At 42.9% G+C, this 24,752-nt stretch overlaps 1 protein-coding gene across 4 annotated transcripts in view; it reads right to left on the bottom strand.

The window, feature by feature from the left end:
* Window positions 1–1,977: 1,977 nt before the first annotated feature.
* Window positions 1,978–24,752, bottom strand: part of Lypd6b (LY6/PLAUR domain containing 6B) — a 176,204-nt gene continuing 153,429 nt past the window's right edge. For all 4 annotated transcript variants that reach the window (XM_052725398.1, XM_052725395.1, XM_052725396.1 and 1 more), the window contains 4 exons: window positions 13,311–13,462; window positions 12,317–12,415; window positions 4,981–5,111; window positions 1,978–3,453 (listed from right to left, as the gene is read on the bottom strand). In XM_052725398.1, coding sequence (XP_052581358.1) covers window positions 3,289–3,453; window positions 4,981–5,111; window positions 12,317–12,415; window positions 13,311–13,425 — 510 coding nt within the window. In that variant the 5' untranslated portion in view covers window positions 13,426–13,462 and the 3' untranslated portion in view covers window positions 1,978–3,288. The remainder of the gene's footprint in view (window positions 3,454–4,980; window positions 5,112–12,316; window positions 12,416–13,310; window positions 13,463–24,752) is intronic.

Below are 24,752 nucleotides of genomic sequence, written 5' to 3'. Positions count from 1 at the left end.
ACTCCAATGACCCGATTTACTTTTTGAATTAGGAAGAGACCGCAGAGTCAACGTCATAGGCATAGAAGGCTGGGCTGGTGGGGTGGCTCATTGGTTAAACCTGATGACATGAGTTCAAAGGAACAAAGGTGAAAGAAAGAACCAACTCCTGTTGCCCTCTGACCGCCACACATGCTGTCAAGTGTGCATGCATGTGAGCACAAACACACGCGCGCGCGCACACACACACACACACACACACACACACACACACACACACACAGAGATTTTTATTAATCTAGATACCAGAAACAAAATAAAAAAAAATTACAGTCTACTAATGATTCTAATTTTACTAGACAATATGTCAATTGCATAGTCAAAAAACATGCTGGGCAGAGGAAGAGACTAGAGGATAAAGAGACACTGAAGATGTTATTTAAATGTCCCAAAGGAAGCCATGTAGAAGTAGAAGCTCTGAAGTCACAGATAGTTCAAGGTGCTGAGTGAAAAGAGGGTGAATCTGCATCAGGCTTCAGAACCGATGCTTCCAGGTGAGTCCGAGGCTGGGACAGACGTGGTGATGAATGGTGGACCCCAATAAAATCTGCCTGGAGAGCAGAGAACAGAACAAGCCACTAGATTAGACATAGAGGCCAGGCAGTGGTGGCACACACCTTTAATCCTAGTACTGGGAAGCACACGTGCCTTTCATCCCTGAAGTGACGGCTGGGCGGAGAGAGGTTTATAAGGTGTGAGGAGACAGGAACTAAGGGCTTTTCGGCAGAAGCATCCCTTTCAGCTAGAGGCTTTTTCAGCCGGAGCCTTTCGGGTGAGGACTCAGAGGATTTCAGTCAGAGGACTCATGGAGCTGGCGAGGTGAGAGTGGCAGTGGCTTGCTCCTTTGTCCCTCTGATCTTTTAGCATTTACCCCAATATCTGACTCTGGGGTTTTTTTGTTTTGTTTTGTTTTGTTTTTGTTTTTGTTTTTTGTTTTGTTTTGTTTTTTATTAAGACCATTTAGGAATTCGTGTTACAGACATAAAGGAGATAATGTACTTTCCCACTCCTTGTTCTATGGGGAACTGAAAAGTCTTACTTAAGATGAGACACTCCCAAAGCATCAGGGAGAAGAGACCAGCACAGCCTGTGTCTGCCAAGAGTCCATAACCAGCATCAGAATGGACCAATGGAACACCAAATCAAAACAGAGAGGACAGACTCACTGATGCAGAAATCAACAATGTATCCGGCAAACCACTTCCCAGATTCAGCGTTCACCATTCACACCATGGACCCTGCAGAAACACGACTTTCTCTTGGATCAGTCTTCCTATAGGGTAGGGATCAGAAAGCTTTTCCTGTACAGGAGTCTTGCCAAAGACTGCACTCTCTCTTCTGCACCCAGCCATCCTGGATTGAAGGCAGACATGGGCATGCAGAAACAAAACTTTGTTCCAATAAAACTTTATTAACAAAATCTACGTGGTGGAATGGATTGGACCTATAAGCCATGCGACCCTGTGTCACAGATGAGCCCAAGCAAGGACAGTGTTACTACTAAGTTCTAACAAAGCAGCTCATTCTAATGGCCCATGTTTAGTTAGAGGGGAGAAGTCCATTTTTAACACAAATAAGAACAGAAGTGGGAGGGTAAGAAATCAGGATCCTAGAAACAGCAAAGAGATGTTCACTTGACATTCTGAAACTGTGCTATAGAAGGGAAAGGGGGAAAACGAGACCAAACATTTCATTTCATACTAGAGTTCTTCTGCTGGACTTGACATTCAGAGATGAGCAGGTGACTGGGCTGGGGGAAAGAATTCTTGTGATTTCCTTGGTAGGCTGCCACTGAGGGTGGACATGATATAATGACATCTGTCCTTCTTGGTCAGGGAGGGTCCCTGACCTTCTCAATGTACTTTTTGTATTTAGCCTCCCCAAGGAGTCTCTTCCCTCCCCCTCCCCCCAAGGAAAAACAAACAAGCAAAAACTAAGCCACTTTGGCATAAAATTTTATTCTTTCAGACAGCATATATCACCCAGTGTGCCTGGAAACACAACTTTAGTGACATCAATCAGTAAATGTGCTTCATCAGAGGCTTTCACATTGTCAAGAGACACAGAACATGCATCACACTATATAACTCAAAGTTTTCCACCTCACCCCCAACCACCTCATAATTGGCAAACAGATTCGTAAATTTCAACTGGAAATTTCCCTCCTACAGCTGCCCTTTCCATTGACAAGGTGGTAAGTGGGTACATTGTTTGGATCTTGACTGTTACAAGGTTAAAGTTTTGGTCCTCAGCCTGTTGGGGCCATTAAGGAGGTGGTTGAGCCTTTAGGGAGTGGAGACTAGTGGGAGGATTTAGGACATTGGGAACATAACTTTGAAGGGTACAGTAAAAACCTGCGTGCACACTTTCTCTCCACCCCCATTTCTTCCTTTTTTCCTTCCTTCCCCCTTTTAAAAAGAACATTTTATTTATTTTTGTGTATATGGGTGTTTTGCCTACATATATGTCTGTGTACCACATGTATGCAGCACTCATAGAGGCCAGAAGAGGGCATTGGATCCCCTGGGACTGAAGTTATCAGATATGAACTGCCATGTGAGTGCTGGGAATCAAACATGTGTCCTTTAGGGGATCAATTAGTGCCCTTCACTGCTAAGCCATCTCTCTAGCCCATACTTCCTCCTTCTCAAGTCTGTTATGAGTGAGTACCTATTCACTCTCTAACACAAGCCCCCAAACAGTATGTACTGCAGTCTCCAAACCTGTGAGCCCAAACAAACCATTCATCTTTATAAATGGATCATTTTAGGTTCCTGTTCCAATAATGGAAAGTTAGCACAGTAGAGAAACTGCTGTGGTTAGAAGGATGAAATTTCACAGAGATGCTCTGAGCTAATCACAGAAGCCAGAGAGTCTGATCCAGCAGCCTCTGAGGGAGTCCATGGGGTCAAAAAGTCCTTCCAGATGAAAGTCTGGTCAGGCTGGGGTTTATCAAGCTACTGTTACCATCAACAATACTGGTGGATCTTCTGACGGAAGTAACAGAATGCAGCGCCCCTAGACCAGGACACTGGAGGTTATGTAGTCCTCTTGGCTCCTACCAAGTCCTCATGCTCAGTGCTGTGACCTCATGCAGGAGCAGTTCAGCAAAACAAACCTCTGCCTTCTGCTTTGGGGTCCAATGTATCCTCTTTATCAAGTGCAAGCTTCGCTCCGAAGTTCACCGGTTCACTGTCTCTGCCTCATGCTTTACAGTGCTGGTCTCAGCCGGTCCTAGGAGCAGTAACATCATAGCAAGGGAAGCATGACGAGCCAAGCCAGCACCAGGAGGTAGGGTGTGGGAACACTGCTGCCAGATGTCCTCTGCGCGTGCATCACAGCGAAGACTGCATTTGTGTGGTTGGTAGGCAACTCTACATTGCAGATCATTCCTTCGCAGCAAGACCTGCACTCCTGTACAAGGAAGGAAAGGGGTGAGAGTGACCAGCAGGAAGGAGGAAGGAACAGAAAAAGACAGAGAGACAGATGCCTGAGTTGCTAGTCCAGCCTGTCCATTGCCTGGGCCTGTGGATACCTTCCCCTGTCATGGGCTGAGCAAAGACCATCCTGAGGGGCTTCATCCTAACTCTTGAGGTTTCTGTGTCAAACCCAAGCATAAGTGAGGTGAAGAAGGGAAGCTAAATTTGACTACCTGAGTTGCCAAATCTTGACAGGTTTATTAGAAAACTGTGAAACCAAAGTAAAAGTTAGGAACTTTCTGGACTTGTTTTTCTTTCTCAGTATTGCTTGTTAGCTAATAATGGTGGCTTGCTATTGTCTGTGAATTCACCCAAGTCCCAGTATTACTGCAGTGACAGTTTAAAAAGAAAGTCCTTAAGAGTGCTTTCAAGGGAAGCAACCTCTGATCGCAATAGCAATGCATGCCGGGCCGAAGCCATGGCCTCATGAACTAGCCACTCATACAGGCTTCTAGGCCAATGAGGAAGCAGAAAGGCAGCAACGCCCAGCACATTCATCGTTGGCTGTCCAGCCAGCTATCCATCAGATCCACCCAGGGGAAAGTTTTGATTCTGCTTTTCAAATCTTGCTATGTAGCCCAGGCTGGCTTTACACTCAGTCCTCCTGACTTTGCCCCCAGAGCACTGGGATTACAGGTGTGAGCCACGGTGCCCAGCCTGGGGTACTTTCTTGATGCCCTGGACTTCTATGTGAAGTTCCATTTCAATCAGTCTAGGATGCCCCCTTCCAGTCTCACCAGGACACCTTGCTCTTACTGTTCACATGCCCCTTGTGTGATCAGAGCCAACAGCCACTGATATGTCAGGGTCACTGACTTACATGCTAGATCACATTCTAAAATCTCATGAAACATGTATGTGAAAGTCATTTTTTCCTCCGAAGTTTTAGGATCTCTGCATATAAGAGGACATTCTAGTTTCAGATGATAGAATGAGGTATTAAAGGATCAACTGATCCAACATGCATCTAGAATTTATCTTATTTATCTGATTCTCTTAGACTCTTTCTCCTCTGAGCAGAGATGGAGAGTGAGACAAAGTTTCAGTGGCAAAAGTCACCCCTGTTTTGTCCATTCTACCACCTAGTTATTCTGGGAAGGGGGTGCGCTGATTTTTAGCCAGGACCAGAACGTGTCATCTAGACTCCAGTGTGCCTTACTCTCTGGAGGGTAGGTTGTTCTTGAGCTTCTAGAGCAGATTTCGAACTATTCATGAAAGTTCTGAAGCCCAGAGTCTAGCTCTGGAGCCTGGAGATTCTCATTCATTCTTAGGAATATTTCCTTTGGAAGACAGGTTATCTTCAAATGTCTGCTCTCCTTATTGGCACTGTGACGCATCCATTTGTCAGAGTACAAACAAATCCAACACAGTGCTTCTCCTTCTTGGTTCTCCCATGGCGCATAACTTAACCACCATCACCCTGAAACCTGGGGAAGTAACTCCACACACACATGCTCTTTACCGTGTGTTCCGAGTCCCGGCTGTGACGGCAGCCGACAAAATGACATTCGTTTTTAGAGGCACACTTTTTAGTGATGGATGTACTTCGTCCGCGGCTGGTGAAGTGGTGAACTGTCAAACAATACTGTGTGTCTAGGAAAATTTAACAACAAAAAAGCAATTTTATTTTCCATATTGCAAAAGAGACCTCTAGACCATCATGCCAGAAATAACTGAAATTCGGGATAATCTTTAGGCTTCCAGGTGAGAAATTTAATAGCAGTGAATGCTAGAGCTTGTAGGTGGTATTTCTGCAAAGACATCAGCTTCTAAATTACATGTGTGTTTTGAAAATGAATATAAATGGGTATCCAGTCCCTTTGGTATTAGCTGAAGCTGAGAAAAAAATGTGCAGAGTTTTCATCCATCCTTGGGTCTGCTCACCAAATATCAAGGATTTATGACCCTAGTCTGGCCCTTCTTCCTCTGAAGCATGCATTCTAGAACTCTAAATTAAGACAGAAACTGTGAGCATGAAAACAACACCTCTGAAGACTTGGAGCCTCACTCAACATTTGTTTCTTACAGGCTAAGTGGCGAACGGGTCTCCAGCTAAACATCAGCTCACCTCCTTCCTCATCTTGCTTATTCATATTCTATGCTTTCTAACATGTTTGACTCTTCCTCATCAATGTATTCCACTTTTCCTCTCCCCTTCGCTTCCTGTTCCCCACTCATGACTGCTCTGTATAGTTAGCTCATTTCTATATCGTTATCCTCACTGCTTTAAACACCCACTTTATGACAGCATTCTTCTAAGAAAGTGGTTCATGGGACATCATAGGATATTCTGTTCTGGTTCTGTGTTTCCTCTATTGCTACCAAGACCATGGAAATCATTGTTAATTTAGTCACCATGAATCCCAGTAGCAACTGACTGGGGGAAAATGGACCAGAATTGAGAAACAGAGTTCTCAGAACTGTTGCAACTAAGTCTTGTTAGCACTTTTGAGATCATTGCAGGGGTTTTTTGTTTTGTTTTGTTTTGTTTTTGAGACAGGGTTTCTCTGTGTAGCTTTGGAGCCTGTCCTGGAACTCACTCTGTAGCCCAGGCTGGCCTTGAACTCACAGAGATCCGCCTGCCTTTGCCTCCAAGTGTTGGGATTAAAGGCATGTGCCACCACCGCCTGGCTATCATTGTAGTTTTTAATGAAATGCTAATACATAGAGTGGCATTTTGATAACTTTAATAATATTTACAATGGCAAATATATTCATATTGTAGATCGGCAATCAGTTACCTTCTAACTTATGTTCATTCATTCAATCCTTACCGTGAGCCTTTGGAAAGCCATAGACCATATTAACATTCTTTTTTGTTGTTGTTTTAGACAATATCTCATTATGTAGTCCTGGCTGGACTGGAGCTCTCTACATAGACCAGGCTGACCTAGAACTCACACAGAGATCCTCCTGCCTCTGCCTCCTGATTGTGGGGTTAAAGGCAGGCACCACCATCTTGCCCACTGCCATACAGGTAGGAGGGTTATACAGGGGTAAGGTAGGATTAACCAAGGCAGGTTTCAAGAATTTGTGCTCCTAATCAGTACACTTGGCTGCTACCCAAGATACTCAGCATTAAACTAGACAAAAGTAGCTGACTTTTGAAGTCTGAAAGAAAGGGAGTCATTAGGTGTTTTGGAGAAGGCATTTAAATGCATAGTCCAAACTCAGAAGACTTGGAAACCAGTGGCTGCTTGTGTTTATCCAGAGCATTGCACGCATCACACACAGGAAAGCATCCTCTAACAAGTCAGCACAAAAGCCGGTGCCAATAAAACAAGAATCACCATGTTGTGGTGTTCTGTTCCAGGGACAGACCACAAGTGGAGCTTTATGGAGATAAAGGAAATCTGAGATGGCAAAGAACAATAGCTCCAGGCCCGCTGGTCATGGATGAATGTTTGACTATACTTCCCTAAATAACAGCAAAGGGAAAAGTCAGAAATGACACCTCAGTTATAACTCCAGATGGTTAATGTCTTTGAGACTTGAATAGCAGATGGTCAAAAATGAGCTCTCATGCTGTGCTGGAATGTGAGGTCATTCCATGCTGGTTCCTGTAAGAGTTGGCTTCTCAGGTGGGCTGCCATTGCTGTTGCTGACACTGATAGGGGATGGGAGACTAAGGTCACCTGTTTTGTTTATCTGTGGTTCAAAAGAGACGTTATTAATGCTGGAAAGATGGCTCAGCCCTTGTTGCTCTTTGGGAGGAGCTGTGTCAGTTCCCAGTACCCATGTGGAAACTAACCAGCTGCAGGGACTCCAATGCCTTCTTCTGGTCTCCTTGGATACTAGGCTGCATGTGGAGCACAGATGTACATACAAGCAAAATACTCACACACATAAAATAAATTAATCTTTAAAAGATATTTAAATAAACAAAAGAGGTGATATTCTAAAACTCGAAGCAGATCAAAGGTTTTGGTTGATAAACAACAAATTGGAACATTGTGCACATAGTGATCATAGACTTTGAAGGGACCATTCAAAGAATAGCTTGATCCATAAAGGGAAGGCCAATGAGCAAGTAAACTTTAAAGCTATTCTAACCCTTCCGTTTGGTGTTAAGGGGAAATTTAAAGCAAATTAATAATGAATGATATAGACCATCTGAAATAAATTAGGAGAGATAGTTATCAACCAACCTTAAAACTAAAACAGTTATAACCAATCTCTTCCTGAGTAGACTGGAAGCCCATTCTACAAGATGGAACTAGTGCCTTATACTGTGAACTGGGCCCAAACCCCATGGCTTGCTAGGTCCTAAGTCCTAAGAGAGAACCTTCTGCTATTGTTCTGCTAAATGGACATAGTAATAGTTTGCCCTTCTTATCTTTACACTCATAGATTAGTACATCTTTCAACCCTCATCAAAGAATCTTTTTTCTGCAGGAAAGAGTGATTAATACAGAGACCCACATCTGGTCAATGTGAAGAGGATAAGAATGTGGAATGCTTAGTGCTAAATGGGACAGCTGTATCAGAGCTCCTACTCTCAAGGCTCAGGGATCATCAAGGAAAGAAAGGTAACAAAGATTTTAAGAGCCAAGGTGAATGGGTCTGCAGTGAAACAGCATTTACCAGACATGAATGACAGGACCATCGCACACATCAGCTTACAGAGGCTGTGACTGCATGCAGAAGACCTGCCCAATATCAAGTCAAACAAAATCCCAGCACCGGCAGGGAAGGGGCTCATAAAATCCTACTCCAAGCTGAGGCACTATTGGCAATTGATGACTGTCCAGTAGGTCAAGTCAGTTTTCTTTAGGACGTGACCCCTGAGAGGATACTCATGATCCAATAGATTGTCCATTACCTATCCCCATTAAGTGGACTCATCGAGTTTTAAAAAAGCTTACAAAATTGAGGAGGAATAGTGGTGTGTGTGTATAGGGGAAGGGGATAAGGTAGAAACTGGAGGGGAGTGAAAAGAGAGTGCTTCAATTAAAATGAATTTTATGCATGTAAAAAATCCTAAATAGAAAAAATCCTTTAAAACAACTAAGAAAAAATTTTGTGGAAACATGAAAAAATGCACACAATCACACAGGTGCAAACATATGACAATTTAAGAGTAGTCACTTTACAGAAATATAAAAGAACCTAAAGAAAAAAGGTTCTAGTAATTGATTCTTCTAGAAAAGAGGTAATGACAAACATTGACCATATGGATGCTATGGTGATTTGAAGGAGTTGCCATGGTCATGGTGTCTCTTCACAGCAATAGAAACCCTAACTAAGACAGAAGTTGGTATCAGGAGTGGGGTGTTGCTATGATAGGCCTGACCATGCTTTTGTTTGAAGGAATATGGATCTGGAGATTGTAAATTAGAAAAGCAGATGAACATTTTAAGTTCTGCTTAATGGGCCATACTAGTAGGAACATGGAAGACAGTGGTGATAAGTGTGATTTGATGAACTGTGGGGTCTAGTTCAAGAGGTTTCAGAGAAGAATTTTAATATGTTGCCTAGAGATTGTTCTTGTGGTATTTTAGTGAAGACTGTGGCTGCTTTTTGCCCTTGTCTGAAAAGTCTGCCTGAGGCTAAAGTGAAAAGTTTTGGATTAATGTCATTGTCTAACGAAATCTCAAAACAGCCTAGTATAGACTCTATTGTGTGCATATTAATGCTAACTCTAATGAAGACTAATAATGAAAAAGAGCAAGCTGAGCAAGGAAAATATAAAATGTACAATTTGAGGAGAGAGAGGACACCAGGAAGTAGAACTGAGCTAAGTCCTGTGTTCAAGGAGACAAACATGATTAAGAAATGGAGTAATGACCTCAGGGCAAGATCTCACCTAGATCATCCACAAGATCCTCCCAATTTGTGAAAAGGAATTAAAGAAAAGCTTAGAACTGGGTGTGATGGTGCACATCTTAAATCCCAGCACTCCAGAGGCAGAGGTAGGCAGATCTCTGAGTTTATGGCCAGCCTGGTCTATTGATTCAATTTCAGAACAGCCAAGCTTAGCATTGAAGGAAACTACTGAAAAGAGAAAGCTGGTGAAGGTGTAATTGAACAAGGGGGCCATGTTCCAACCCCAGCAAGCAGCAGAACTTTGCAGCTTTGGCATATTGTTCTGGCTTTAGAGTCAAGGATAGAAGAAAGGTGTTATGTGTGGCTGGAGAATTTCTCTCCAGCTCCCACCAAGTCCCGCCAGTCCCGGAGCCCACTTATAAAGTAAACATACAGATGCTTATATTATTTAAACTGCTTGGCCATTAGCTCAGGCCTACCATTGTCTAGCTCTTACTCTTATATTTAGCCCATTTCTATTAATCTATACTTTGCCACGTGGCTCGTGGCTTACTGGTACCTTACATCTTCCTTGTCCTGGCGGCGGCTCCAGGCAGTCTCCCCCTCTGCCTTCCTGTTCCCTCAATTCTCCTCTCTGTTAGTCCCGCCTATACTTCCTGTCTAGCTACTGACCAATCAGTGTTTATTTATACAGAGCGATATCCACAGCAGTTATGGAAACTTCTTCCATGACTAAGGAAAGATGCTGAGGCCAGGCATGTGTCAGGGGTATCCCTACAATGGAGGCCTAGAAAGGCCATTGAACAAAGCTGTGAATGTGAAGCCTGGATTTCCTTGGAGACCCCAAGATGTTGGAGATGTCAGAGCCATGGGATACATGCCAAGGAAAGCTGCTGACAGGAAGTGGAACCAGTCCAGGTGAAAAAAGTATGTTGCAGTCAACAAAGCTAAAAGGAGTTGGAGATCTGAAGAATGTTTTGACATCAGACATGGAGATGCAGAGTTTGGATTTTGCCCAGCTGGTTTTCAGTGTTGCTTTGGTCTAGTATTTCCTCACTATGCTCCCTTCCCTATGTTTTGGAATGGTAATGTATGTCCTGAGCCATTATATGTTGGAAGTATGTGATCTGCTTTTTTATTTTGATTTTATGGGGGATTACAGTTAAGAGATTGCATAAATCTCAGAAGAGACTTTGAACTTTAGACTTTTAAATGAATGTGAGACTGTCATAGACTACGAGGACTTTTGGAGTTGGACTGAATGTATTTTCGCATTATGATATGGCTACAAGCCTTTGGGAGCTAGGGAGTGGAATGTAGTGGTTTGAAAGAAAATGCCCCCCCAAAGGGAGTGGCACTATTAGGAGTTGTGGCTTTGTTGGAGCAAGTATGTCACTATGGGAGTGGCCTTTGAGATCTCCTTTGCTCAGACTCTTTCTGCTGCCTGCAGATCAAGATGTAGAACTCTCAGTTCCTTCTCCAGCACTATGTCTGCCATGCTTATAGCCATGATGATAATGAATGACACCTCTGAAACTGTAAGCCACCCCAATTAAATGTTTTCCTTTGTAAGAGTTGCCATGATCACCAGGTGGTGGTGGCACATACACGCCTTTAATCCCAGCACTCAGGAGGCAGACAGGTGGATCTCTGTGAGTTCCTGGCCAGTCTGGTCTACAGAGTGAGTTCCAGGACAGCCAGGACTGTTACACAGAGAAACCGTTTTGGAGAAAAAAAAGTTGCCATGGTCATGATGTCTCTTCACAACAATAAAAACCCTGATTAATACAGAAGTCACAGGCCTGCACACTTAACTTAGCTGTGATTCTCCGTAATGTAGCCAGTAGTGGGTTTTGTGGGGAGGAGGACACAGCTTTTTTATATCTGGATAAAATCAAGCCATTCTACTATTATAAATAATATAGTATAGAAACATTCATGGTAATAGACCCAAACTAGCAATTTCTAACTTTGGAAGTCTGTTTTGCTCTTTGTATTTCTTGGGTCATTGCCTCTGATAACCTAAAATCAAAACAGCCCAGTCTCTATAGTTCTCTCAGTTCCAAACTCATGAGCACATTCTGTCTGCTTTAGCTCCAACTCTGTATGAAAACATTGTTTCCTCACAACTCTGTTTCTACCTCTGGAAGTTCCAGTTCCCACCCTCCAAGCAGAAGTGATGACAGTCGCCACTTGATGTATTCTTTGACTCTTGTTTCCAGCTTTGCATTCTCCACATGACAATGTTGTATATCACAATCATGTGCTCTGACTTCCACACTCTAGCAGAAAAAGAAACATCTGCACATCTTTGAACGTGGGTCTCTCTCAGATTGTTTCTCCATCTCCTGCTGTGCCACAGTGGCCAGTCTGTTATTGAAGAGGCCATACCAACTGTTGACTCTAGAGGCCTTTACATTTGAGATTTTCCTTCCAGGCAACTATTCCTGCAGATCTCCATCTGGTTTCCTTGTCTTGGCCATTAAGGTCTTTGTTTTAATGTATATTCAGAGAAGGTTTCCCATGGCTACCTAGTCAAAGGCATCCATTCACCTGTCAGCAAGTATTTACTGAGTGCATATTAGGACCCAGGCACTGGATTGGGCACTAGAGATGTGTCAGTAAACTACCAAGGATAATCAGATGTTTGTTAGGCTAGTGAATGAGCTTCCCAAGCATCAGTGAATCTCTAGAGTAGAGCACAGAAACCCTTCTTTGCTTTAAGCCAGTAAGTAGGATGTTTCTAAGGTATCATCAAGCATTTCTGGAATTGTTTGAACACTTTAGTCAACACTGTGGTTTCATAATGCATCAACTACATGTTGAGGCTGTGTCAGCCATTTCCAGGTTCTCCCACGATATTCTGTTGTCTGGATAGTCTTTCACAGGAAATCCAGGACCCCTATAAAATGCCACTGGGCTGTTGGCACACTAATCTACTACACAAGCCATCTCTTCCAGTTAAGGGAAGGACCTAATTAAAGTGAGCACACAAAGGAATCCAGAAGAGTCTTCCAAGCTCATACACTCACCCTGTGGACACCACTTGTCTTCTGCCCATCGATTGCAATTATAATTATCCCCGGCATTTTCACAAGTAAAACACTTGAAGCTGTTTGGGAATGGGGTGGCTTTAAAGAAAAAGGAAGTCAGGTCACAAAAAGACAAAACTTTCAAACATCGAAAATAGCACAAAATTAGCAACTCTATTAGATGAAACAAAACAGAAAAGACATCCTCTTGGGAATGCCTACGTCCCTGTCCCAAAAGCTCAAGCGACCCGTCTGGCTTGTGTTCATGTCATTTGTTCCCTTCTAGTAAGTACTGGAATCTTCCACACAGAGAAATGAAAATGGCTCCGTGAGCTACTCGGAAAGATTCATGGAACGGCTCTATTTCAATTTATCTTCTGAAATAAGAGGGGTTGAGGGAATGCGCAAGAATGATAGTGGCATTAGAGTTTATATACACCTACATATACATACACACACACATATATACATATACATATACATATACATATACATATACATATATACACACACGAATGAGATAGACAGAGACAGAGAAGATAGAACATCCTAAATAGTATAGAAAATGTGAAGTGAAGAACGGCAATGGCGAACACCTCGTGTAGGGCTAGGATGAAGACAGCCCTTACCCGGGCTGTGTATCTCCACCAGCACCAGGAAAGCATTTGAAAAGAGAAGAGGAGAAAGGAAAAGAAAAGCATGCCCCACATCTCACCCTCTGGATTACTATTTGACTACTTTTAGTGGCGAAACTTTTAAGCACCATTAATTGTGCATCACAGTAATGAAGACCCAGGTCTCTTCCCAATTTTAAACTCTCTGATGAGTTTTCAAATGGTGTTAATGGCCACTTGAAAGAATGGGTGCATCATTTACGCAGAAACTTTCCACAGCCGGTAATCTTCTCTGATGAAGAAATCACTGAATTTCTACTAAGTCGTGATTAGGGACAGTGCTCGCACAAACTGACATGAGGACCACAGCCCCTACTTACGGTCAAGAGGAGGCCTCACGTTGTAGAAGTTAATGTTCTTGGCAAATACCCAGTTTTCTGAGAAGATCAGCATCTGAAGGATGGTCACTGCCAGAATGTGGCAGAGGAGCAGCATTCTGACCTCCCGGATTGGCCAAGTTCAATTCGTATGTCTGCCATGAAAACACAGACTGGGTCAGCTCATTTGTTTCCTATACATAGGTGCAAGTTGTGTTTGGCTTCTGCTTGGAAAGCTCAATTATTCCACCTGTTGAAAAGGGTCAGTACCACAAGTATCACTGAGATGAAAATCAAGTAATTACTGCCTTCTACTGGCCCACTGAATCTCAACAGGACATCCAGTGACCCTCCCTGTCCAGGAACACAAGCATCTGGCATTGGCCTGGCTACACCAGGTTCCTTCTGTGTCTGGGTCTAGCCAGTAGATGCTGTGCTGAATCATGCATTTGTATTTCAATCAAGCCTGGTTCCTGGTTTGTTTACCTGGAGTCACTAAACCACTTACTTCTGAAATCCTTTCCCTGAGTAAGCAGAGGCACTTGATCAGTTTTGCAACTCCATCAAATCCTGGCAGAAACCATAAAAGTAAAGCCTGCGGAGCAAATACTGACAAAAGCACAATAAGACTGGACTAAAATCTCTGCTGATCCCAGAGCTCACAGAGGCAGAGAAGAGAAGGAAGCATCACCATCACGTGAGGTGCCAGCTCCACCAGCACCTGTCACACTGGATGCAAGGACAAACCCCCAGGATGTTCCAGAGGAAACAATCAAAGTTGAATACTGGAAACAATGTAATGATGCCTCTGGACCACAAACATTATTGACTGTGTTCATAACTTTGAGCAGATGGGACTGAAACTCGATGGAATGAGAGACAGGCACACAGTGCTGAGTAAAGGGAATGATATTTCGGGCCTCCATAGGACCCAGAGGTTCTACCCTGGGAAGCCAGCCTTGTGGAAATAGTTAAATATGCAGTCTCATCGTTGACAGGTCATCTGGCCAGGGGAAGGTGAGTGTGGGCTGCAGAAGACAGCATGCAACTTGGAATCCAAAGGTCCAGGTGCTGGCTCTGCTGTTTATTAGCTTCTTGACCTTGGGCAAGCTCTTTAAACTCTATTAACCTCAATTTCCTCATCTGTAAAATGGCTTAATAATACCCACACTACCCACACATTTGGATAATTGTGAGCATCAAATACAGGTTCAGATAGGATCACATGGCTTTGAATGAAATACACATAATAAGAGTTCTGTGGAAATGCTGGAGCTCAATAGAATCAGCCAGACTCATTTTCTTCTTGCTGAATCAACCGGTCTCAGTGGCTTAGGGAAATTTTCAAAGAAAAGTGGTTTGATATCCACATATTCAGGCATGGTTCTTTACATTAACTGTTTTTGAAGTCAGGGTAATAGTATGTGGGTTCCAGGATTTTACTTCATCTCCTGTGTTTTTTGCACATATGTAACACATACGTAACAATTCAGGGGTACTGAACTGACTATCAGATAAAGTCTTGCTGTCCCTACAGAGGACCTTTGTGAAGGCAAGTCTGAGTCACTATGGATGTAGTCAGTGAAAGAAAGCACACTGGTATGGAATTTCTGAGAATACAATAGGGCTAAACCTTACAGATTTTGTTTTATTTATATCAACACATAGACCCAGAAATATTAAATCCATTTTCCGAGTTTATTTTAGTAACCACAATTGAAATTTTTGTAGTCATGTTTCCACATTTCATTCTTAGGGCCTTTCTGAAGAAACAGATACTATCCAATCAAGTGGTCATATCGAAAAACAGTTCTGCTTTTCCTAGTCACACATCTAAATTGGTCCATCCCAAAGTTAAATGGATCTGTAGCCAAAGGATAGAACCCAATATCCCAAGAGAGACTCTTTATAATGAGGAGATGAGTTCTTCTCTCCCCCACCCCCACTAAACCTCAGAATGACTGAGCTCTAACAGCAATCCACATTGTTTGTGTAATATGGGCAAGAGTCCTAAGAACATGGATTTCGACTCACATTCTGTACCCTTCGATCCCCTTTCATCACTAAGGAGTTATGGGACTTTAGACAAGTTGCTGAAGCTTCCCAATTCCAGCTTCCCTCTCTGTAAAACAATAATGATAGCCGTTTTGAAGTGAGGTTTCCATGACCTCATACCTCTAAGCTTGAAGCTCAGTGCTGAGCCACAGTTGAGGCTATGTTCATTTAATGCTTTCTATTGGGTGGTAAAGAGCATTGGCTCAAATACCTGCATTTAGACTCAACCCCTGTGATGCCTGGTTCAAGCTCATTAACCTCTGGGTGCTCTCTAGAGCACAGTTTTGTGCCTATGAAATGAGTAGTAACGTTGACTTGTAGAGCTGTGGGAATAAAGTTGGCTAAAGCACAGACAACCTTTGAACTATTGAGTTAGTTATGTGCCTGGAGTTTGACTAATTCTCCTAAGCACTTACTGCTGTGAACAAATTCCCAGTTCAAAATTACAGATCAAAATCCTAGGTTTCCCTAAAGTAATTTCCCTTGGAAACCAACACTTATTCATTCAACATGACATTGTTGACACTCACTACGGCTCATACATTGTTATTATTGACTCCCCACCAATGCCTTTTCCTCTCATGAAAACTGCATTTTAGAGGGAAAAGGTAACACAAAGTGGGGGGGGGGGTTAAAATTTGAGACAGTTATAAATGCCATAAAGGTGAAGCAACAAGGAGATAACCTGGTAGGAGGGTGAGGGGCTGCATCACATGTGACAGTCTGCACATAACTCTCTGAGTTAGTGACATTTGAACAGATGAACTAAACGAAGAGAAGAAGCAAGAGCGAAACCAGAAAGCAACTCAATCCTATGGAGGAAACTGCAGAAAACAGGTCTGGACAGATGGCTCAGTGGCTAAGAGCACTTTCTGCCTGAGCTCAGATCCATATAAAAAGACAGGTGCACCACAAATGTACCAGGTATATGCCATGCATGCGTATAACCCCAGTGTTGTGAGAGTGGGGACAGGAGGAGTGATGGGGCTTGCTGGCTGTCGGTCTGGCTCCTGCTCTCTCACTGAACAAGGAATGAAGTGAAGAGAGAGAAGAGTAGGACATCCATGTTCCTCCTCTAGCCTCTGCACGCACACACAGGCATGAACATCCATGCACACACCTCACACACATCTGTGTATACACACACACACACACACACACACACACACACACTAAAAAGGGTACCATCAAGTGTGCCTGTAGCACACAGTGTACTGGTTTGGGGGCATAGACAGTCAGGTAATGGATGAAACTACATCACATAAGCACTTACCCTAAAGATTTGGATCCAGGAAAATCAAGAAGTTGAAACAAAAACCACACATGTTTTGTGTCTCTAGAAACACTGGTCCCAATGCCTAGCTGTGTTTGCTGTTCCTGGAACAAAATGGATGTGAGTGATGGTGGAGGCAGAGGAAGGTGGAATTCAGACCCACCAAAGGTTTCAAACTACTGAATGGAGATGGTGAGGTGACTCTGTCGGTAAAGTGCTTGATGAGTGTAAACTCAAGCAAGAGCAGTGTGTGTCTATAACTTCAGCATGGAAGGTGGAAAGAGGGGGATCCCTGGAGCTAAGAGGCCAGTCACCCTAGCCAATCAGTGACATCCAGGTTCAATAAAAGATGCTATTATAAGTAAGGTAGAAAGTGACCTTGACTTCTGACCTTCATAAGCACAAGCATTCTTGTACATGTTTATGTACCCCCCCACACACACACACACAAGCACAAACAAACAAAAATCTAAATGAACTGGTCTAAGCATAAGACTTGCTTTTTGGATTCTCCATGCTCTAAAACAACACTACAGAGACTGGGTCATTACCATTGTACAACTGAGGGAACTGAGGCTCACAGGCATGCTGTCACTGACACAGTAACCCCTCAAAATTGTCCACGTTGTATGGTCTGAAGACTAGAGAAATGCATAACAAAGGCTTGAGTCCCATCGTGCTGCATCTAGACACAGCCAAAACATATTTTCATTCCCACTTCAAAGAGAAACGGCAAAGCCCTATTCTGGCAACATTCTCCAAAATGGGAAAGGTTTGCCTGTCAAATGAGGAATGAACTAGATAAAAGTGCCTTCTAGTTCCTGAGCAGGCTTTATAATGTATTACCATACACTGTCTCCTGAGCAGTGCCTAGCTCTAGCTTCTTCAGTATACAGGTTTGTGTTATCATTTTTCACAAGCAGGGGGCATTAGGGTAATGAACACAGAATGGGTAATGAACACGGAATGGTTAAATAGAGGTCCTGGAGTTGCTGTACATTGAGAATCATTGCACAGAGCCTCTGGACTAAAACGAGTTGCTGTACATTGAGAATCATTGCACAGAGCCTCTGGACTAAAACGAGTCTGTGGAGACTTTGCTGAGCAGGCACACTCACCTCAGTCTCTGTCACAGGCAAGGTTGCAGGAGAGTTTGTATTGTGTTCCGTGGAGGGGGTGGGATCTACAATGTGTGCTGGAGTAAACCAGGCTGTTTTCTTCATGGCCATCACACAGACTACTGTTACTTCTTCATATAGGATAAGGTGTAACCCATGAGGTTCCTAAGGTGATTGGTAAAACTGTGTGTGTAGATATATCTCTGTGGGTGGAGGGTTTTGAGACTCAATTAATGGTGAAAAGTGCTGTTTACTGCTTCAGAATATAGCTGCCAATGATTTGGCTTCCTGTGAGAATGTTTTTATTCTGACACTAAGACAAAAGCTCCACTGTTTGCCATTGATGTGCGTTTACAACCCTCACACTCAATGGAAGCTCAAAACATCTTTCTCCACGAGAGCTTAATGCTTTCATCCATGTTTCCCAGAGATAGGCTTGGACAGAAACCCCATGTGTGTGGTGTTTGCCTTCCCTGTGCTTCGAGTCCCTTCTTTGCTCCCGAATGCAAACAGCTTCTTTGCCAGGAGAGGGGAGAGACTTCTTGCAGGCATTATTTGTAGAGATACAGGAAGCAACTCTCAGAATGGCAGGTAGCCAGATTTGTAAGTTAAGGAACCCCCCTCCTGAGACTGGCCCATACCTGCCCAGAATAAAAGACTTGATTCATGGGAGGGCATGTGGTTCAGAAGCAGAGCAACTTCCCAGGCCCCGGTCCTCATCATCACCTACTCGATACTTCTGCAAAGCTGGTGGGGACCCCAAGAAGCAGCATATTGCTGACATCTTTTGAGGGAGTAAGAGGATCTACTTTTTTTTAAATATTCCCCAGATGTATGCTCAGCACACACCACATACTCACTGAATACGTTTGGGAACGAAAGCAACATCATTATCTATGACCTAGATGGAGCTTCTTTCAGAGTGAGTAAAGCAAAGATATTCACAGTAAAGAACTGGCAGGAAGTCCAAAGCTATTCAATGATGGACTCCTAACAGAAACACAAGTGACCAAAGCCGGGCAGTAAAGACTGCAGTTCTTACACAATTCCTAGAATGTGAGTCAGCAAGCACACGAGGACCTGCAACTGCTAATGAAATAAATGAAGAGAGATAATTGAAGGGAAGCAGCCCTTCTGAGTCCAACATGCCCATCAACACTCACATTCACACCTCCCTGCAAGCACCACATACTCTGCAGACAGGTACACTAATGACAATCTTAATAAGCCTGGCTTTGCTTGTAAAAAAAAAAAAAAAAAAAAAAAAGGATTGGAAGCAAAGTGGAAATTCACAATGAGTGCTGAAATCTTCCTGGGAAAGAGCAGACTAGGTGAAAACATTCCTCTGGAAAGGCGAAATTCGCCAGAAGAAAACGCCACTATCTACAGCCAGAGTTGGGTACCCGTTGCTTCTGGCTGGGAAAGACAGATGCTCAGGGTCTTGTTGAATTTTGAAAGCATGCCAGGGGGTGTACAGCCTACTTGCTTCCTTGCAGAGATGCTGAAGGCTAGGTGCTGAGCCCTCCTGGGCTTGGGAGCCGGTTCCCAGAGCTTCACTTTGTACCATGTGGGGTGGTTTGCTCTCTATGGGACATAATATTTGTGGAGGGCTCAGCTTCTCCACATCTTGAGAATTCATAATGTGAAGTCACACCCTTACAGCAAGATTCTGCTGAGCACTTAGTTTAAAACAGTAAACAAGAAGGAGCAAATCTTTGAGTTCCTATAAATTACTGATACCAAAAGGCAGTATGGGCCACTGAAGGTATGGCTGACAATATTCTTTGAGGGGAAATAAAAACAATGGCCTTAGCTTCAAAAACCCCCAGATTAAAATCCCAGCTCTATAGTTACTAATCAGACAACCACAGAGTGTGAAGTATTGTCCCCATTAGCAATAAGGAAAGTGGGGCTCAGAGTTGTGCTGGTAACTCGGGTTGTGGTATGACTTCAGAGTGACTATTAATATAGAAAGTACCTTATATTTAACCTCAAGAATCTTAAGTGCCAAATTCACCATCTACTCCCTCCCTTCCCTTCCTTTACACATCATTACCAGACTAAAGATCTGATCAAAAGATATAATTGTGCAAATTTATTCCATATTAGCTGGAACAAGTGAGACAATGTTGGGGTCTGTGAACTAATTTCTTAAGAGGACTCAGAAATTCTTCCTATTGCAACCAAGTGGGAAGGTGAAAAACTTTGTACCAACACTCCTTCCACTTCTAATAACATATGACGCTATGGAGGTAGATTGATGAAGAATTCCAGTTATGCATAAAGACTCATAACTATAATATGGTACTCCCATAATATTCTAGATTCTCATTACACTGCTTTAAAAAATACAAGCAGTAGGGCAGTGATGATACATCCCTTTAATCCCAGGACTTGGGAGGCAAGAGGCAGGCAGATCTGAGTTCGAGACCAGCCTGGTCTACAGAGTGAATTCCAGGACAGTTGGAGCTACTTGGAGAAACTCTGTCTTGAAAAACTATACAAAAGCAAAAATACAAACAAAAAATTTCTCATCAAACAAAGGACAACCTCATAAGTGACCTCATTTCTAAGCATAAAGCTGAATGTTTTGTGATGTGAGAGATGTGATTCATTATCTGTTGCATGTAACCAGGTCAATGATAATGCCTAAAACAGTGCTAATGTTAAAATAATTTCATTATGCAAATCAATTTAAATCTAATTGTGAGGTAATGCAGGGCCAATAAGTATGAAACTCAGATTCTTCCAAATTTTAAAGGATGATTCAAGTTTTAAGAAAATGCCAAAACATGCTTTCAAGGTTATAGCTTTTCAACTGCAGTTTTGTCAAAGACATGACTTTATGCCCTTTCAGAAGGCTTTCCTGATACTAGAAGAGGAAGATGGTAAAAAACGAAACACATAGACAAGACTTAAAGGCTTATCTGGTTAATAATGACAAGGAGGTTTCCTTTAACGGGTCCGGACTGATTTGTCAGGTTTCACTGACACGGATAAATGGTAGGAAGCTTTGTCACCCCAAGTATCCACAATAACCAACTTAGAGAGAAAGACCAGTTCACTTTGGCGTGAATGAAAGCTTCCTCCCATGATCAGTTGTCTGCAGCTTGTGGTGAGGCAGCACAACGTGGTTGACTTGCCCAGCAGAGCTCAACTGCTCACCTCAAGGCCAGAAAGCAGAAGAGAGGAAGAACAAGGGGCCAGGGCCGCACTATCTCCTTTGAGAGCATTCCCCTACTACCTAAAGGCCTCCCAATAGGTCCTGCCCACCTCTTCTTTCTCTTTCTTTGTGTTGATTTGGTTGGTTGTTTTGATACAGTAGCCCTGGCTGGCCTGGAATTCTCTATGCAGACCCAGCTGGCCTCAGACTCAGGGATCCACCTGCCTCTGCCTCCGGAGTGCCAGAACTAAAGGTGTGCATCACCACACCCAGCTAGGACCTACCTTACAAGTTCCACTCTGTCCCAACAGCAGTGGCTTGGGGATCAAGGCTGTCACGTGATCCACTGAAGGACATTTATGATCATTGATCTATAGCGGAATCTAATACAAATGTGTTGACTAAATTTGAGATTTTCCTTCATATAGGTGGAATAGTTTTTAGCAATTCACTTCTGTAAATGATTTTTAAGAAGCTTATGCCAAATCATTTATGTAGTAATATTTTTACATACTGAGTAAAAGCATAAGTTGGATGCCAGGATAGAAAAAGGCCCAGAAATGGTGGATTTCCTTCCATGAACAGCATTCTCTCTCTGCTGTGTTACCCTTTGCTACTTCTTAGGAGCTGAGAGAGACACAGTAGAACATGTAACTCATCACTGTCAAAAAAGACAGCTTTTTCCAATATTTAAATTAATATGGCTGTGAGTTCCCATAGTAGAATGCACTGACTGACATAGGATCATGCCTACGATCTGATTTGAGCTCCAGGTACAGCTGTCATTTGACGTGGTAGTCACTTTTTTTTAATGTGATAAAGGTATTTTTTATTATTATTAAGAGATTTTCTATTCATTTTACATACCAACCACAGATTCCCTTGTCCTCCCTCCTTCCACCCCCCACCCTTCTCCCCCAGCCCACTCCCCATTCCCACCTCCTCCAAAGCAAGGTCTCCCCTGGGGAGTCAGCAGAGCCTGGTACACTCAGTTGAGGCAGGTCCAAACCCCTCCTCCCCGAAACCAAGGCTGCGCAAAGTGTCCCACCATAGGCACTGGGCTCCAAAAAGCCGGGTCATGCACTAGGGACAGGTCCCGATCCCACTGCCTGGGGGGCCCCTAAACAGTTCTAGCTAAACAACTGTCTCACCTATCCAGAGGGCCTAGTCCAGTACCATGGGGGCTCCTCAGCTATTGGTCCACAGTTCACGCATTTCAACTAGTTTGGCTGGTTGTCACTTGAAACTGAGAAGCTTTTGAAGGGCAAAGGACACAGTCAATAAGACAAAACGACAGCCTACAGAATGGGAAAAGATCTTCATCAACCCCACATCTGACAGAGGGCTGATCTCCAAAATATATAAAGAATTCAAGAAACTAGACATCAAAATACCTAACAATCCAATTAAAAAATGAGTATGGTGGTCACTTTTAACCTCACCACTTGGAGGCAGAAACAGATGAGTCTCTTTAAGTTCCAGGCCAGCCTGGTCTACAAAGTGAGTTCAAGGTAGTCAGGGCTACATAGTGAGACCCTGCCTATATTCAAAAGAATAAAGGCATAGTACTGGAAGGTAATCCTGCTGACATCTTTTGCAGGATTACAAGAGTGTTTTGTTTTTTTTTCTTCCCTTCCTCGTGGAAGAGGCATGTCTTTCAACTTGAGGAAAAGACCTAACTGGACAGAAGTCTTACAGGAGGCCGCAGACACACAGGTCATAGCGTTGCTGTAACTGAGCACCTCCTCCTGCAGAACTGCATGGACACAAACCCAACAGAAACACAGGGTGGGCAGAGAACGCACTGCTTTTATAATCCACACCTGTGATTCTTTTACTGAACTCATTTCCTTTAATAACCAATCAAAGCTCTCTTAATAGAATCCCATGCCGAAATGCCTGACAGCTGGCTAAAGATCCATTACTCTACATTTGTTGAGTGGAGCAGTGTACGCTGCCAAGGGGGAACGTGAGCGTTCTCAGCCATTCCATGTGTAACTTGGAGCACGGTTTGCTTTGTCTCAGATGACCTAAAAATGAACATTAATGTGTCCGTACGTGTGTTTTTCTTCTTTTAATTTTTCTGAACATATTCTAACATGACAGAATGTACTAAAGCAGAAATCATAGGTAATAAGTTCTTACAACACATATTTGTGTGTGTTTCTAGGGATACCTAAAAGTGCGTGCGTACACGTGTGTCAGTGTGTACGTGTGTTTTATGGGATGACTTGATTGCTTAAGCCAAGCTGTAACAGCAAACCTACAACTCTGTTTACGAGACTGATTCACCAGTTATCCTACTTTGTTTTTCTGGTGCTGTGCTAAGCACCATGAACACAAACAACTTGGAGAGAAAGGACTTTTTTACATCTTACACTTCCAGATGACAGTCCATCACTGAGGGAAACCAAGGCAGGAACTCAATCGAGACAGGAACCTAGAGGCAGGAACTGAAGCAGAGGAATGCTGCTTACTGGCTTGTTTCTTGGCTTGCTCAGCCTGCTTTTCTGTGCCACCCAGGACCACCTGCCCAGGGATGGCATTACTCACGGTGGGCTGGGGCCTCTCACATCAATTATTAATCTAGAAAAATGTTCCACAGGCTACAGGCCAATCTGATGGGAGAATTTTTCTTTCTTCAGTTGAGGTTCCCTTTTCCCAGATGACCCTGGCTTGTGTCAAGTTGACAAAAAAATGTAACCAGTGCACCAATAATCTCAGTTTACAGCACCCACAGTTGCCTGTGGGGAGAACCAAATGGTACTACACAATGTCCTGTTTTCATCACTGTCCTGAGGCTTTATGTCACTGTCCATTGTTTATGAAGCCCTGGCTAGCTCAATTTTATTCTCAGTTCTTCATCTAGAAATAAACTGTACAAGCAAACAAGTCTGCAGATATCATTCTGAAATGGGAGGGCATTTAAAAACCAACGATAAACTGCATACTATGGCAAAAGAATATTGTGCTGACTTTTGCATAGTCACAAAACCCAGAACAGATTATTCAAAGAACTCTCTGGAAGCTGACAAGCTTATAAAAGCAGTCCTAAGGAAAAAAAATTCTATATCTTGCATATATAGCAAAGTTACAGTGTGTCACTTGTACAATAAATCGTCACTATTACCACTCGGAGCAGAAGGAAATGTACATATATAAAGATATGTATGTGCATAATTTTGTATTCCCAGAGGAAACTGAAAAATTATGTACATTAAATAGCGTTTTAATTGCAACATGAAAAACGATATTTAATGGCTGGTAACACGGTTCACAGTCCCACAAGGGTAAAGTCAAGTGAAGACGCTGCCTGGTATAATGGGGAAAAATTGGCCTTTGGAGGCACCAGGCCTGAGCAGAAATTCTGACTGTCACCTCTATTACCTCTCACTCAGTTGCCGTGAGACTCAGTTTTCCTACTAGTAAAATAAAAATAATCATATATGTATTTTGCAGAGTTTCAAGAATTAAAGGAAAATGGAAACTAAAATGTTGTCACTTTGTCAACTTACCAAGTCAATTCGAAAGCTAACTGTAGAGAATTGTTATTCTGTGACAGGTTATCATACTGGCCAATGTCAGTATTGTTGCTCAGAAGCTGATGAGATAAGGCTCAAATTCAATTATGTATGTCAATTTCAATTCTCAAATTCTATGATTATCTGAAGATATATGATATGGAGATTTAAAACCTCTGAGAACTAGCCCATGGAACAATATCTAGGAATCCTTGGATTGAAATATTCCATCTCTTAATGAAGCTCCTAAGGCAGGAAGTAAACAACTCAAAATAGATTCAGGAACTCCCTGAAACTCACTAATCAGTTTCACTA

This window comes from Peromyscus californicus, unplaced genomic scaffold, assembly GCF_007827085.1.
Source record: "Peromyscus californicus insignis strain IS unplaced genomic scaffold, ASM782708v3 Scaffold_7__1_contigs__length_154581171, whole genome shotgun sequence".
In the NCBI taxonomy this organism is placed as follows: Eukaryota; Metazoa; Chordata; class Mammalia; order Rodentia; family Cricetidae; genus Peromyscus; species Peromyscus californicus.
Note: the sequence above shows the minus strand (reverse complement) of the source record. Positions and strands in the feature narration are given on the sequence as shown.